At 35.8% G+C, this 16,935-nt stretch overlaps 1 protein-coding gene across 1 annotated transcript in view; it reads left to right on the top strand.

Moving 5' to 3' along the window:
* LOC137295071 (kinesin-like protein KIF26B) overlaps positions 1–16,935 on the top strand; it is a 192,596-nt gene that overhangs the window by 138,699 nt on the left and 36,962 nt on the right. Inside the window, exons 8-9 of the mRNA XM_067826342.1 lie at positions 528–737; positions 5,170–5,263. Coding sequence (XP_067682443.1) covers positions 528–737; positions 5,170–5,263 — 304 coding nt within the window. The remainder of the gene's footprint in view (positions 1–527; positions 738–5,169; positions 5,264–16,935) is intronic.

The raw sequence follows: 16,935 nt of genomic DNA, 5'->3' as shown, positions 1-16,935 counted from the left end.
CTTCAAGTGGCATTTTCATGAGCAACAATTGTGATTATTCATTGCTTAGTGGTCAGACTGGATATGTGTTACAGTTGATATAACTTCTCACACCATCTCCATGGTGGATAGATCATCTGAGAGGGGAGGGAAAGGCCATTGTTTCATTCCTGGTTGTATCTTATCGAAAGATGTTTACATGTGTTACTTTTTGTTTCCATGCCTCATGTAGCATCAATCTGGATTATCACAAGCAGTTGCACACCTGCTTGTCAGTGCACAATGCAATACTCTTGAACGTTATATTAATTACCATTTCACCTAAGGGGTGGTGTGGGTTTGATTCCCAACATGGGTCCAGTGTGTGAAGCCCATTTCTGGTTTCCCAATCATGATATTGCTGGAATATTACTTACTTTCTCACTCACTCTCATTTGATTATCTGTCACTTAAACATACTCCAGTTCTTAAAATTACTACTGTTAACAATATTTTTATATGGAACAATGATTGTTATGATATTCTTACTTTTATTATTTTTTCTGCAGGTTAAAGTGATGCTGAAAATATGTTCACCATCCAGCTCAACTCAAGGGGAACAGGCCCACTCTTTCATTAATATTGACCCTCGGAAGAAGCAAGTGACCGTTTATGACCCGTCCGCCAGTGGTTACTCAACTGCTGCAAGCAGAAGAGGGGGAGTAACTGCCCCCAAAATGTTTGCATTCGATGCTGTCTTCTCACCAGATGACTCGCTGGTAAGCAGTTTCAACCGTCTTTGTATAATTTACACTTCATGTTTTATTCATAAACACTATTGTGCACAGTAAATTCTTTTTCCATGTCTGTAACTACTAAATATAAGACTCCAACCTTGTTAAGTCCCATAGAAATCGTCCTCGACTCACAGGGAAGTAGGTTTAGTTGCACTCTCCCCAGGGAGTTGAAATTACAGCTTTTTCGTATAATGATGCATAATGATCATTTTTTACCATGGTCCCAAAATGCAACTGAGTCGTATGCTTTACCAGAATTTGAAAGTATGATTTAACCACATGTATATATATATATGGTACAAAAGAGGAAAAGGACCAAGAATCCTTTTAGGGATATTTTTGCTAAATTATGCTCTCAGTCATACCAACAAAACTATTTTTGTTCCCATAGTAAGGAATTATAGTAACAAATGTGTGCATTTCTTAAAGTGTTCAATTAAGATTCAGTATTACTACACAACATCAAAGGCCTGAATCAACATTAATTGCTACACTTGCAACCTGTGTCTTTCACCTGTTAAAACCTTGTCTGAATAATTCATCAAGTCCAGCATATGTGTATTTCTGCTTGTTAAACATTCATTTTCACCCATATTAACCCAGTTCTCAACAAGAATGGTTGATAGGTTGTCTTTTTTTGGTAACATCACATCTTGTAGCACTAGTTTTCACCCTAGATGCTTGGACTTCTTTAGTCATGATAGCTGTATGAGTCCAACATTATCTCCCCTTCTGACACTCTTGTTATGGACTACCCTTTTTTGTTTGTTTTTTGTTGAGTAAAGTGTTGAAAGGATGCAGCAACTTGGCAGATAACATGACAACACAATGGTGCCAAGAATGTGACAGAAATTCTTGCGGCTGATCGATTACTTCTGTACCTCAGTGTGTATCGTTGTCAGATGGATAACACATTTTCAGAGTGTTCAAATGCATATAAACACTCTGTGATGTCTCCCTTAGGCAAATCCATTCCTTTCTTGACCAGCATTAGAACCAACATTAGATAAGTTACCCACTGGAGGGTGATCTGTTCTTTATCAGTGTCGTATTTTGAGGTTAGTGACTTATCAAAATGTATTCTATACTTTAAAAGATTAAGTTCATCAGATTGAGTATTTAATTTCTCATTACATGTCAAACACATACGTGTTTTCATACATCAGATCAACTTTGCTGATTAAATCTATTTTCATATTCCATTTTTAATAGTGAAAGAATCTTGTTAAGTAGATTATGTAGTGATAAAAAATAATATCTAATAGTGTAAAGTTATTCTTGGAATATGAAATTTGAATTATACCATATTCCATCACAATATGACCCCTTGACATTGCCTTGAGATGAGGTGGGTGTAGTCAGAGGATAATTGATATATGATCTATATTCAGGAGATTGGGACCAAAGGTTTATGATGAGCTATTTAGCGTTGAGGTAATGAGAACTGACTGCATTGGGAGCAGTCTTCAGGACAAGAGGAATCCAGCCATGTGTAAATTATTAATTAATTGGTTTCTTGGCTTTAGTTTGTGTGACGACCATATATAGCCTCTGTCTTGTTCATCACTAAATCATCACAAAGCAGCACTAGTACTGTGATCTCATTACCTGCCTAGGGCAGAGCAGGTGAATAAGTAATAGTTTCTACCAGTCTGACAGAGCTGTGGCACTTAAAACATTTCTGTGTCTGACACTTCATTTCTGACATGTCCTCTGGTTTCACACTATGCTCTTCAGTCTTGATCACTGGTCTCTGAACCAGTTTCCAGTCAGATAGGTCTACCAGTTTCCTGTCCAATATGTCCATCAGTTTCCTGTCTGACATGCCCTTTAGTTTCATTTTGACACAATGTGTTCCAGTTTCCTGACACACTGTCTTCAAATTTCAAATCTGACACTGCTTGACAGTTTCACTTCTGATGCTATGTTTTCCAGTTTCCTGTCTAACACTATGGCTTCTTGTTTCACATCTGACACTATCTTCTCCTGTTTCACCTCTGACACTATGTCTTCCAGTTTTATTTCTGACACAATATTCTCCAGTTTCACTTCTGACTTTGTCTTCTCTTTTGACATATCTTAACTTCTGGAGGTGTGTTTGGTAGCTTCCTGTCTTACACTATCATCTCTAGTTCCACTTTTGACAATGGGTTCTTCAATTTCACTATCATTTGGTTTCACTTCTCTGAGGTGTTCAGTTTCACTTACAGCACTTTCAACCTACATTTGCACAGCTGACAATTTTCATTATTAACAATTCATCACATATAGCATTTAATGCCTCAAAACATCGCTTTATATACAATAAAACCAAAGATACACGATGAAACATTCTGCAAAATTAATAAGCTTTTGGCTGTCTGTCAGAAAATACCTTCAGTGACATTGCTGACCTAAGCATTCCTGTTAATTTTGTTCCACAGACATCTGCCTCATGTTAAAAGAAAGATTCTTGTGGTACTGCTGCTACCTGAGTTATACTATCTGCTTCCCCTCACCCCTAAAACCCCAATGCCCAAGCCCTTGCATCAGTTGCTCTCACCTAGGTCATGCATATAGAACAACATGTGGTGAAACTGTTTCTTCTTCAGCATCATCCTCCCTTTGGTTATGAGGGGAAATGGGGAAGAGGTCAGGTTAAATGCATGCACCAAAAATGCCCCTCAATATATCCCCACCAGAAGTATGGTCTTTGCCATGCTTCCAATATCCTCATTTCAGCCGGCAAGAAAAATGGCCTTCGCCATAGTCGTTTTCACTCAGCCCTGCGCATAGACTGATATACGAGCTCAGTAATTATTTGCTCGCAAACATGACTGATGAATTCTGTTGTTCAGGTTCGAGGGAAAACAACAAATAAAGATAGAGTTGTCATTTCTTTAGGACACTTTTTGGTGTACATAATTGTTGCAATGTTGAGTTGAAACCCAAAGAACGCTAAAGGAACTCAAAGAATATACATGAAAATGGCATATGAGTGGCTTTGATGGATGACAAGCGTGTCTGTTTATGCAAACTAACAATTACCCAGATAGTGATTTTATTGTTACACACTTGCTTTCTCATTGAATATTTAGGAAAGCAAACTGCATGATCACCACTGAAGACATCTTCAACAAAGTAAATGACTTTCGTCTAATTGTTAATCTCAGATAACATTTTCATCTGAAATGTTCAATACAGACTTCAAAATGTCTGTGCTGCCATTCTGTGGAATCAACACTCTGTTATCTAAGGAACTGTCTGGGGCTATGCAGTAATGTGAGCTGACTAAAATGTTAAAATGTTTCTGGTTTTATTCTTGGCATTGATGATTGCTGCAGGCCTTGTTGGTAATTGGCATCATCTTGAGAACATGCATCATCATCATGAAATGTACATCAGGGTTTTTCAGTTGGCACATTAGTTGATTGCTCGTCCATTTCATTTTGTGTTCATTTCTTTGTGAATAGTGTCGGTAACATGACTTTTAATTGGTAGTCACCTCTAAACATCTTCAAAGATGTGATGTAAACATGTAAATGTGTTCAACTTAGTTTCAGATTGTGAGTACAATTCCACATTCAGATGATACTGTAAGGTAAAGATAAGAATCTATGAAAAGTAGCATCTCCTGTTGTAAGACAGGCATTCTTTAGCACTCCTACTTCTAAATTAAGTCAGTCAGTGAGTGAGTTTAGTTTTACGCTGCACTCAATATTCCAGCTATATGGTGGCAGTCTGTAAGTAATCAAGTCTGGACCAGACAATCCAGTGATCAACAGCATGAGCATTGATCTGGGTAATTGGCAACCAATGACATGTATCAACCAAGTCAGTGAGTCTGACTACCCGATCCTGTTAGTCTCCTCTTATGACAAGCAATGTCGCTTTTTGTGGCAAGCATGGGTTGGTCAAGACCCGTTTTAAACCGATCTTCACGGGTTTGTTAAACTATCAAACATCTAGTTTTGCAACAGAATGTGTCAAAGGTTTGAAAAGAAATGGATATTCAAGTAGAATTGGTATGTAATGAAAAGATAAGTATAGTTTGGGTGGTCTTATCCAAATGCCTATAAACAAGAATCTGTTGTATATTATAGTTGTATCTTTATTGCAGAAACAAACCATATACCACAGCTGAAAAAACATGTGTTGGTGCCACTGACTTGATGAAATCAATGTGCTTGTATACTGCATGTAAATAGATGTTTCATATCATCAGCTGACAGAGATCTTTCAGTGTGTAACGCCTGTGAAGGTTGTTTCTGTACAGAAACAAAGATGTTTATAACATAAACACATGAAGCACAACTGACGGTTATTTCGACATAATTTGCCATGAGATGTAACCAAAGTTATGAAGTTTTTTTATTTTGTCTTTTTTCATTTTGGATCAATTTCGATCTAAGATATATGTATATTTCATTTTCAGGCTGAGGTGTGTTCAAGCAGCCTTGCAGAGATTGTTCAAGCAGTTGTAAATGGCGCAGATGGGTGTCTTTTCACATTTGGCCACTCAAAGCTTGGTAAGAAAACTTTTAATGTTTCCTTGATAAAATTAGGTGTTGTTTGTGAGACCAGGTGCTCGGGGAATGAGTGCATGCTGTGCAGCATGTACAAAACCAGTTCTCTGATCTTCGCATTCCAGTGGCAGGAAGTGTTCGTTGGCTTACTCTCTGTGCTTTCATCCGATAACTTGAACTTTTATGCCACTGATGTATGAAAGGCATAGCAGGCGGAGGGATTTCCACCGACATCACTGTGGATAAGACTGTATAAACTTTTACCTCACGTGACCTCCTGCAAGGAATAACACAAATGCTTCCTCAAAATTGTCAATTTTGCACTATCGGTATTTAGCCTTCAAAGAGGAGCACTGAGCATGGATAGGCTGGCACCGTTACTGCTAGCTCCCTTTGAGGATGAAAGTTTAAAGCAACGGGTATTAAGTCATTAAACATTAAAATCAATAAATTAGCTGCTAATTTTGTCTAATGAAACAAATCCCAAGATTAGGGTTTTATGAGAGGCACATTGGTTTGAGTACTTGAAGCCATGCATGTGTCTTCTGTAGCCAAATTCTTGCATCCATATTACAGTTGGTACCTCCCCAGAGTGAAGTTTTTATCACTATTGACCGTGCATACAATTTGCATATATACATTATACTAGGAGAGAGAGCTTGCCATAAAAGTATTCTCTACGACATCTCAAGCAATAAGGCCTATAGAGATGGGCCATTTGATGTGATATATTTGGGGATAAAGAAAGCTGCCGTTACCCTAGGCTGACAAGAAACTGTTAGACTCTTTAGTACATCGGAAAGCTTTCATTGAAACTGGGCAGGAAATCAAGATGGCTGACCACTTGTCCTCTGTGATGACTACTGTGGCCATTTTCCTGTCATACCTGTCCACTAAATGAATTGTTACAGGTGATTTAATCCATAGAGGAATAGACATGTGGATGTATTTATGAACTTAGTCAGCAGTTTTTGGAGGATATGAGATCCTCTATGCTTTGAGTGAAAAATGTTTAAATATAATAACATGCGCATGGATTGAGGGTTTTGACTCAAGAACTTGCAAGTTTTGCATCAAAGATGAATGTTATTGTAGCAGACTTTATTAGGTGAATGTTTGTCAGAGGAAATGGGTCAGTAGGGGGTGAGGAAGTCAACATTGAAGAGATACTTCAAAGAATCAAAGTGCATAAGAGTTAAATTTTTCCATTAAAATGAAAATACATTCACATATAAGATTCTATAATGGATAGCAATACACATAATTTCTAAATATGACTTCACCTGTTTGCTGTTGAAAGAGTCAGATGGAATTTAGGCCCATTTTAGCAATATTCCAGCTGTAATAAAAATTGGTTCACATGTACCCACAATTTGGGAACTGAACCCAGCACTTCAACCACACAGCCAACCTTTAACAGTATATAGATAATGAAAACATGAGACAATGTAACTTTTTTCATGAGGCATTGTGATATCTAACATTCTTTCTTGTGACCTTTTAAGTCTCAGTGGGTGCACATGTTATGCATAACATTGGTGTCTAAATCACATTCAAAGACATGATAAGTGTCAATTTCAGATTGTTTATTTCACTTTTTATATGTTTTTCTTTTGTTATTGAATATATGTCTAGACAGAATTTTGTAAGTGTTTATTTGACTTTTAGGAATAAGTGTGTGTCTGCCATATGCCCTATATCATGCAGTCAGTATATAATTTAAAGAAGCGTCGTGATCAAATTGTTATGTTTCAAATACCATGGTGTTATTTTTGTCCCATTATTTGCTGACAGCTCTTACAGATAAGTGTTTACTTGTGATTGGAGATGATTTACTATGCAGTATACATTTTATATAGCTTAGTTATAGCCTAACCTCCTGGGCCTAGATTTTCAAAGCTCTCTTAGCACTAAGATAGTCGTAAGTATACATTTTATATAGCTTGGTTATAGCCTAACCTCCTGGGCCTAGATTTTCAAAGTTCTCTTAGCACTAAGATAGTCGTAAGTATCATTCATTAACGGTAACTTATGACTATCTTAATACTAAGAGAGCATCGAAAATCTAGGCCCTGACCTTTAAGTAATATGTAATTTATGTATCATAGTCATGATGTAAAATATTAATGTATAAGTGGAAGGGCGTCTGATTTTTTCATATGACAACAGTTAATGTGTCATGGCTGGTAGATATTGTTTGTTTATTTATTTGTTTGTTATGTTGTACACAATATTCAAGCAATATTCAAGCTAAATTATCAAAACTGGATACTCTTGTTGATAAATCCAGTGATCATTAGTATAAGCATGGATCTACACAATTGGGATTCGATGACATTTTCAATGACATGTGTCAACCATGTCAGTGAGTCTGACCACTCAATCCCTTAGTTGCGCTTATGACGAGCTTGGGTTTGTAGTTTTTGGAGCACAAAGACTTACAGTAATGGCTTTTCTTGTATTTGTCCTGTGTAGTTTATGAACCTTAGGGGGTTTTAGACAAACTGAGGCCTTAACAAATACGACCATGTTGGCATAAAGTTGAAATGTTGATGATATATTCAAACACTGTTTGGATGTGTTTCATACCAGTTATATCTGAAGATAATATTTCTTACATGTGCACTAAATACTATTCAGCTGGTCAAGCACCACCATTTTAAGATCATTGCTGGGAGAGAAAAATTACTTCTCCCTTTTTGGTTTGTCGTTTAGTTTAAAAGGGAGTATGTTTTTTGTATTTTTAGGTGTAGCAATATAAATAATAAACTTGTGGGGTATTTTTTGTTGAACATTCTGGATTTAAAAACATTTGCATTATGACAGTAGTACTGTAAAGTCTTAACTATGAATAGCTCCTCACAATATGGATGAAAAAGTGCTGACGCGACATAAAATTTAAACTACCTAATGACAAATACAATTGCTAAGTGGGAGTTATTCAACCTGTTCTCTTTAAAACAAACTTGTCAGGTCAGACCGTCAGGTTATGGTCAGTTAAAAAAAGCAGCAGTCATACTGCTTATATTTGGCCTAAGCACTGTACTGTAATGTTATACGTTATTAACATTTTCAACTAATAATAACATTGAACAATATGAAATGAATATGGTACAATATGACAATCTGGTGTTTAAGAGACTAAATTCCTCCACAAAGACATGCCCTTTTGAGTATTTGGATCTTCCTGTCAAAGCGGAATGTTATGCTAGAAATATTTCACAGTAATATTTTGTTAAAATTATGAATATAAACTACTTTATGCATGACATAGCATTTTAGATTTGTTGTATTCTCTCTTATTATATGCAGACAGTTATATCTCTGAAATAAATTTAGTGATATGTATATGCAGTTTTTTGTATTTTGTGTAGAGAATTCTAATATTTCAGAGCGCCTTTGTGATTTCCATGAAAGTGTCTTTATTACTTTAATAATTGAATTTGATACTAAAATTCTCCTAAAATTATTGTAGACGGTAAGAGACTTTCGAATACTGAAATACCAAGAGGAAAGAACCCTTATCTGTCATATTTTGAATTTAGAGGTAAGCATTAGGGGCTTGATGGCTTTGTTAATGGTAACAATGTTTACTCATACATCCTTAGCCCCTCAAATTGTAAACTTCCTAACTCTAAATGTGTTTTTATACTTCAGGACTGGCAAATCGCTTTTATCACTTCCTTTATTTAGTTTGTGTTGAACTTGAAATATTTTAGAGCTATTTAAAAAATAGGAAGAGAATAATTCTTGTGCTTGTAGTAAGTTAAACCAAGGATCTTTAGATCACCATGATATGAATGAGAGCAATATCTACAAGATCACATCGCAAAATGGCTTCCTTGGATGAAGGATATATTTATAACATAATTCCTAGCTGTGTATGGAAACGTTTTTCAGCTATCATCAATCCTTGTTACAAAGTCTAGGGTCCCAGGTAATAATGATTTGTAGTGCAAAATGAGTCACCCTAGGAACCCTTCATTTAGGACCATCTGTGTTAAGTTAACCTACAATGTTGTAGTCAGGACATCATGTGGTAGTCATGGCGACTTGTGACCAATATCAGCTGTTTGTATGACAGATGTACATTTATGTTATCAATTTCATGGGTTAGTGTGGGACACATTTAATTGATTACTCCAAGCACCTCCATTTCTGAACCTAAGAGATTATGTCTGTTAAAAGAGGCCCATAAATTTTGAGGTGTTTTTCATCCCTAAAAAGTATGATTTTAAAACAATGAAAACACATTCACAGAAAGAAAAAAAACAGTTTTGATTCTGTTTAAGTGATCTACTGAGTGATGAAATTGTTTCAAGCATGACTTTTGTTATACAAGTAAGAAGAATAAGTCTAGGTGATGAGACGAGCACAGAATAAAGAGAAAGCACTATTGCTGTGCAGAAAGGCATTGCTGAGTGATTGAATTGTTCAGCAAAAAGTTTTTTGGAGTACAAATGAAAGAAATATTTTTGGCTTGCAAACTTTTTATTGATTCCATGTTTCAAAGGCGGTAGTTGATGAAAGGCAACATATTTGCATGTGTGATAAATTTAATACAGCACGTTTTGAACTGAAAACTTCAAAGACCTGCTGGTGCTATAAATGGAATAAATAAACAATTTTTAAGCGTGAATTCGGAAGCTGCAGTTTTTTTCTTGCATGTAGACATACATTTAAGTGCAGCCAGTGCTAGGAACAATTGTAGGTATCAGAATGCAGCATTGTATTCCACAAAAGTCCATTGTGAAAGAGTATGTTCAGTGTCAGGAACAGTAAATATTTGCTGAACAAGTGCAATATTAATCAGTTAGCACACCATTTACAAAGATCAAAAGGATTCATACTGAAAAAAAGTTCTCATGCATTGACAAGAATCAATGATCGTTTGTATCACTTGCAATAGATTAGATTAATATCATGGACATAACATCATACTGGTTCAAAAATGGCATCAGTGCAGCAACAGGCAGTGTGGAAACAGAATTAGCCATAGACATACACTCTGACATGCTCTTATCCTGTATGTGTGCAATGTACAAGGCATTTGTGATGCCAGTTTCAGAATCATACCTTATCTTAGTATGATGTACTGATCTCATCATGAAATTGACATTTCTCCAGAATTGCTGTATGTACACAATGCATGAAATGAATTTCGTCCTTGAGATGGTTTGACATTAAAGATTTTCTGTTATGTCAACCTAGCTTCTATTTTAAGATATTTTGCTGGTGATATCTGCAAATGCCACTTGACTAGTTGGATATTCCTTCTGTATGATCAAAGAGCTTAGTTTTATTATATCTTAAAATGCAGTTGCCAGGTTGAGCATGACTACCAGGCTTTAAACCTTTATAATCAGGAGATGTGAAGTAAGTATGAAGATTCCTTAATGTATCGTTTGATGTAGATTCTGCTTGTGAACCATCATGGAGAATTTGATGACTTTTATATTTCATCAGCTTGGAACATGTCTTGGCAGCATGCCAATACAGTAATATTAACTCTTGAATCCTGCAACCGATCATATTGAAATACTTTAGATGAAACTTTGGGATTATCAGGGTTAATCTCAGAAAGCAGTGTTGGTGGGCTCACGGTTAGAAAATGGAGAAATTTTCATCATGTATCGGGTAATGGAAATACTTTGAAGATTAGCTGTTATTACCCTCTCATATACACTTTGCACTGTTAATGTGATTGTGAGTTATTACAAGCCAAATCCATCATTGCTCAATCATGATTTCAGTAATTATATTTGAATAAAAATCATCTTTGCTAATGAAGAGTCTTTCTGTGATAATGTTGATCATTAAAGTAAGAGCGTTTTTCAAGTCCAAATACCTTATCATTGTAAAAATCATCCCAAAATGTTCTAGATTGTTTTGCAGAAGTTTGTTGTATGTATTTGTCATTCATGAAAAAAATACTTGTAATAATATCTTGTGAGTGAAATTGACATGTGTTAATTTCAGCATGGACACTGCTACTTCTAAGAGATTGTCTCTGTGAAGAGTTCTTCTTGTGATGAATCTCATTTCCGACAGGAAAACTTGAAGATTTTCCACGCTGTTCGCACATTCCTGTAGTGGTTCCACTTCCTGTGGTTAATAGAATAAAGCAAGATTTGTTTGCATTAACGTGGAACCGATCATAGCAATCTATTGCCTTAAGAACAGGCATCATGATCAAATTTTGTTTTCATTACTATTGAAACTTAAGATGCCTTGGTTGTGGTGATGAGTTGAATGCTGTTGTTTACAGTCATGCTGTTTTAGGTTGGAAATACATTTGTCTGCTGTGTTGATACTTTTTATTTACTGCTTGTCCATTGATTACAGTGTTGAGATTAAAATGACTTGCTTGATGACAAACAAGCTGAGATTACAAAGGTGTTAGTTTAGGATTACAACATTCATAGCCTCAACGAAGTTTTCAAAATATTTTATGGTAGAGATGTAACGGGCATTTACAACTTTAACAGATCTGTTACAAAAATTATGTTTGGTGCAGCTCCCTATTTTTATATGTGAATCAAACAACTGGCTTACCTTTGAAGGCATTCATAAGGAGTGCCACCCGTGATGCTCTGTACTTAGTCTTTGTGTTATTAATATTTGATAAAGGCTCATAAACATATGATTATGCTGTAGTTGGAATCATACTGTAGAGTTTGCTTTTACCAGGGGTCATCACTGATTTTCAGGAATTTATTTATAAAATAATTATATAATTTCCATGTATACTTTGACATTTCCAATCAATGGAATCAGTTTCTGCATATGAAGGCCCGTCGTCCTTGGTGCTGAGGTTTTATGTTTAGGATTGTGGAAGTGTTTTTGTCACTTTTCTTTATGGCAATTTTATAAAATAATAGGGGGTAAAAGAAAGGTTTTATGTACTTGTAATAAATAGTTCCACTCTAAGGGTATATCCTTGACTAATCCTATTGCTTTCAATAGTCTACATGAATATTGATTTAGTTCAGTGTCTGATCTTATGATCTAACTTTTCTCATGAATACTGCATTTTGATAAAAGATCTTACGAAAATTACTGCCTTGAATTATGAATAAGAAGTTTGTTTTCTTTGAAGAAAGGATAAATATATTTAGTTACATCAAGTCTCCGACCAAACAAAATGATACAAATTGCAGATAACATTAAATGTCATTATGAAGAGTGGACATGGTTTGTCACTGAGTGATCTCTATTCCACACTAAGTATATTAATCAAAGAAGAATATCACCTTATTCAACTGATCTCATTGCAGAAGTGAAACTTAATACAATAGCCAATTCATATGATAGTATATATATGCTGTCGGATAGTCTAGTCTTCAAAGTGCTTGTTATCATGCCGATGACCCGAGGTCGATGTTGATATGTGAAGCCCATTTCTTACGTCCACAGCCATGATATTAATGGAATATTTCTACAGGCAGCATGAAATCATGCTCGCTCACTCACTCACTCACTCACTCACTCACTCACTCACTCACTCTGCGATTGATTTGAGTGTCTTAGCTTTCGTAGATAAACATATACCTGTTCTTTTTTTGTTGAAAACATTCTTGAATATGCCAGCTCAGGTTGAAATTGAGCAGTTTGAATAGATTCTTTTTCTTGCAGGCTCAGCAAGTCTCTCAAAGCAAGGAAATAATGGTATTATGTTTTTTGCACACGATTAAGTGCCAGATTATTTGTATTGAATTCCTGGTATTGTTTTCACTGAGAGAAGAACTCCCTAAAAGGTTCAAGGTTCAGACCTCACACCCCTTGAATACCAAATTCATGAATGAAAGAAACTAAAAATGAAATGTTAACTGTAACACCTCATTTCCTCAAAACACATATTATACACATCACCATGTGTTTCTCAATAGCTATGCACTGAGTAGTAGCAAACAGTAATAGCCTTATAGCTTCCATATGTTGAAACAAAATATGCATGATTGAACTCTAGTTGAGGAAATACAAATACATGTTACATAATTGTTTACGTCTTGCGAAAGGATGAACTAAGAACCATGCAGAAGTAATCCTTAGCGTCATATTTGAGCAGAAAGCACCATGGAATTAACTGGGCTTTGCATCTTCTTATGTGTCAAATCTCCTCTTTTCTCCCACAACTGCTTAAGCTGCTTTATCAGTTTACAGATGCTTAAAAGGTGAAAGCTCTTACATCTTAATTGATGTCAATATCTGTGATGAATGTGAATTTAGAGACAGTCCTCGCTTTATTCTCTGTCTCAATAGCTTCTGCATGAGTGAGACGCCATCCAGCTTGTGTTATTGTCTCAGTTGAAGAAGATGAACTTGACCTTTCTCAACTCATCTTCTGCTAAACAGTTTAGGTGGGGCTGCAAAAACGAAAACGGAGATAATTCAATAATTTCGAGATATTTCAAATATTATAGGTGCATTGAACTCTAAATTTTCTGCTGATTAAAATAAAATGCCACACGCAATATTTTTTTCTTGCATTAGGACAAAATATTTATTATGTTTTAACGGAAATAGGTTGCATTTCCATTGACGATGACCTGTCAAAGGTAATGTAGTTTTGTGAATGATGGAAACGCTGATGACAATTTTCTGAATCAATCTCCTACTGCGCACAGTTGGTACTCTGAGTGTGTGCCACAGTCGATGGAATTGTACAGCACCAGTGCAAGCAATTCTATGTACACAGTTTCATCTGACATAGCCAGAAGCAAAGGGCTTCATTACTGAGTCTGTGCCTTCCAGCAGCCTCTGTATCATCTAGCAAACACAGACTTGCTACTAGACTCAATTTTGTGTGAAATGATTATAGGTTATGGATGGTTTCTATTAATTGTTTATTATTGCTTTACTTCTCATCAGCATTCTTTTAGCTGTTAGCCAAATACAAGAGTATATCAACAACAAGAATCCCTTCCAAAATGAAATCTATTGTCTTAATGTTGTTATTCAGTTTTAATGTCATTGCAGTTATTCCAACTAATTACTGTGGATAAAATATGTTTTCCTGAATATATCCTTTGTTTGTGTATTTTTGAAAAGAAGAAATGTATAGTGGTAATTTCAATAGGAAATAATTCTGAAAAAAATACATCCTGTGTTTTGATAAAAATATTCCATCACAGGTGTAACTAAATGTTAAGTGTGACAATTTATTGGAAATTATGAAAAAGGTCCTATTCATCCTCAAAATTAAATATGTCATATGATATTTTTTATAAAGAACCAAACCTGAAGCATTAACAATTTCTGGATTCCCAATTTTTACTCAGAGCAGTGCTATCACTTGAATCTGTCTGGAGAGGAAGCCATGACATTTATCACCTCACCACAACAAATTGGCAGCAGAATCCTGTTACCACGCCATAGCCTGTGGTCAGTTCCACCATTCCAGCAATTTGTTGTGTTTTTAAACAACCATGTGTAGCATCAGCTAGCTTCTAGCTTGATCCAATGATAGCTAGCTAGGACAGCAAACATGGCCTGTTGGATTACCCTATTAAACCTCATGGCTGTGAGGTACATACAAGTTGGATGTTTGACTTGTGTAAATTGCTGTATAATCTGATAAAGATCTAATTAAAAGATGGTTGTGATTCTAAAATTGATGTTTATTTTGGGTGGGAATTTCCTTATACAGAGTTTTAATTAACACATTTGTCATCAAATATGGATAAATAGTTAGTTCTTGAGTGTGGTAAGATTTTTTCTCAACAAAATGAGTGAGTGAGTTTGATTTTATGCCACTTTTAGCCATATTCCATCAATATCACCTGGAATTGTACCCATGGTACTCGTAGGGAATCAAACCTGGGTCTTTGGTGTGACTAGCAAAGGCTTTAACCACTAGCCTGCAGCACCATCCCTCAACTAAATGAACCAGAAAACTGTCTAGAATCTTTTTGTAAAGACCTAGTTTTGGATATGATTATGGTATTGAGTGTAACATGTCTTCTGGTTGATACTTAAGAGTTTTTTTCATAGTGATCCAGTCTCTTTCATGCATTTTATGAAATTAATATTTAAAGGCTATCAATACTGTTATGAATTGTATAATTGGCAGAGTGAGACAATGTTTAGGCTATTACAAGGGAAACATATCTCATCCTCATCACAGCCAACATCTCCGTCTGGCAATAATGATGATCAAATTTGTTGTAAATTGCATGACTGAGACATCAGGGGTGTAATACATTTCAGTGAAAATTCTTAATTTCATTGAAGTGAAAATAAATGTGTTGCATTCAGCTTTTTCATACATGGAGATGATATTCTAGATCCTGACTATCAGCAGTACCATAGGAGACGGGAATGTTTCCTGACAAAACACTCACCCTCCATCTTTAAGGCCATCACTACTTCATCCTTCTCTCCATGTCTACTGTAGTAGGAGCTTAAGGTCACAGCTTCTTTCATCTTGTTACAAAATAATGCTACCTATCCTTAATTATATGCTTTAATTAACAAATTTACTGGTCATTAAATCCTACATTGGGCTATCCTTTGCATGTGTTGTTTTGTAATACCTGTATCAGAATGTTTTAATCTAATTATCATTTATATCTGTCTGGCATTAGCTTATCAGGCGGTGAGGAAGACTTTCAGTCTGCAAGGAGGCGTCTATCCCTGAACCTCAGCATTGTTACCATTTTTTCGTCTTACCCATCTGATGGTATAGTAATTAGGAAACAGTAGGTTGTACCCCCCTTTGCTTCTAGCAATCAGTGAACAGCCACAAATGAACTGTACCGAAACTGACGCCTTAGCGCTGTTGTCTTTTCGTCTCATGCTCAGCTGCTGAGATAGGAGAAATGTTCATTAGAATGTGTCAAGTTATCAAGAATGACTGTTTCAGGAATTTGGTCAATATAACGTCATTTTTCATGAGTATTTGGCTATTATACTTGAAACTCATCTTGCAAATAGTTGATAGCATTTTGCTCTGTTGTACAACTCACTGTTCATCAATAGATATAAATAACTTGCTCAAGCTGTGCTAAAATATGAAGACTGAGTCTAGTTTTAAGTATACATGACAGATCGGTTTGCCATATGGCTTCTCTGTAGAGACTGCAGGGTATTATGACACGTGATAATGCATAGTGGCAGCAAACATGAAGTTAGCTGGTATCTTCACGCCTGATATCTTTCCGCCAAAAGTTGACATAAGAAATGCTCCACTGTCATGTAATGAATCCATTCTTGTGATTACTACTGGATGTTATCAGTTACATTCACATTGTATTCATTAGTGTCAAATATTACTGTCACTGTCACTTTGGTGAAAATGTATCACCTACAGCAAGATTGAGGAGTCCCGTGTTACATGGGGTTTAATGCCTCCAGTCAATGTACCCCCTCTCTACAGTCCAGCTACCCCTCCCTACAAGCAACTCCCGGGATAATAATAAAGTAATACCAGTTTCTCCAGGCAAACATTTTGACTAAATGTCCCAGTATCTTTTCAAGTAATACTAATATGTCCCAATAAATGTTCCAACAAAATGTCCCATCAAATGTCCCAGTAATACGATTATGCCTCAGCAAATTTTTAGCAAAAGAATATTTTCAAGTAATGATAGTATGTCCTAGCAAGTGTTAAAGCCATATTTTCAAGCAGTGCATCCAAGCACTTCTGCCTTCTTCAAACACAAAACATCTTCCCC

This window comes from Haliotis asinina, chromosome 8 (assembly GCF_037392515.1).
Source record: "Haliotis asinina isolate JCU_RB_2024 chromosome 8, JCU_Hal_asi_v2, whole genome shotgun sequence".
NCBI lineage: Eukaryota > Metazoa > Mollusca > Gastropoda > Lepetellida > Haliotidae > Haliotis > Haliotis asinina.
The sequence above is the reverse complement of the archived record's forward strand: the minus strand, read 5'-3'. Positions and strand labels throughout refer to the sequence as shown.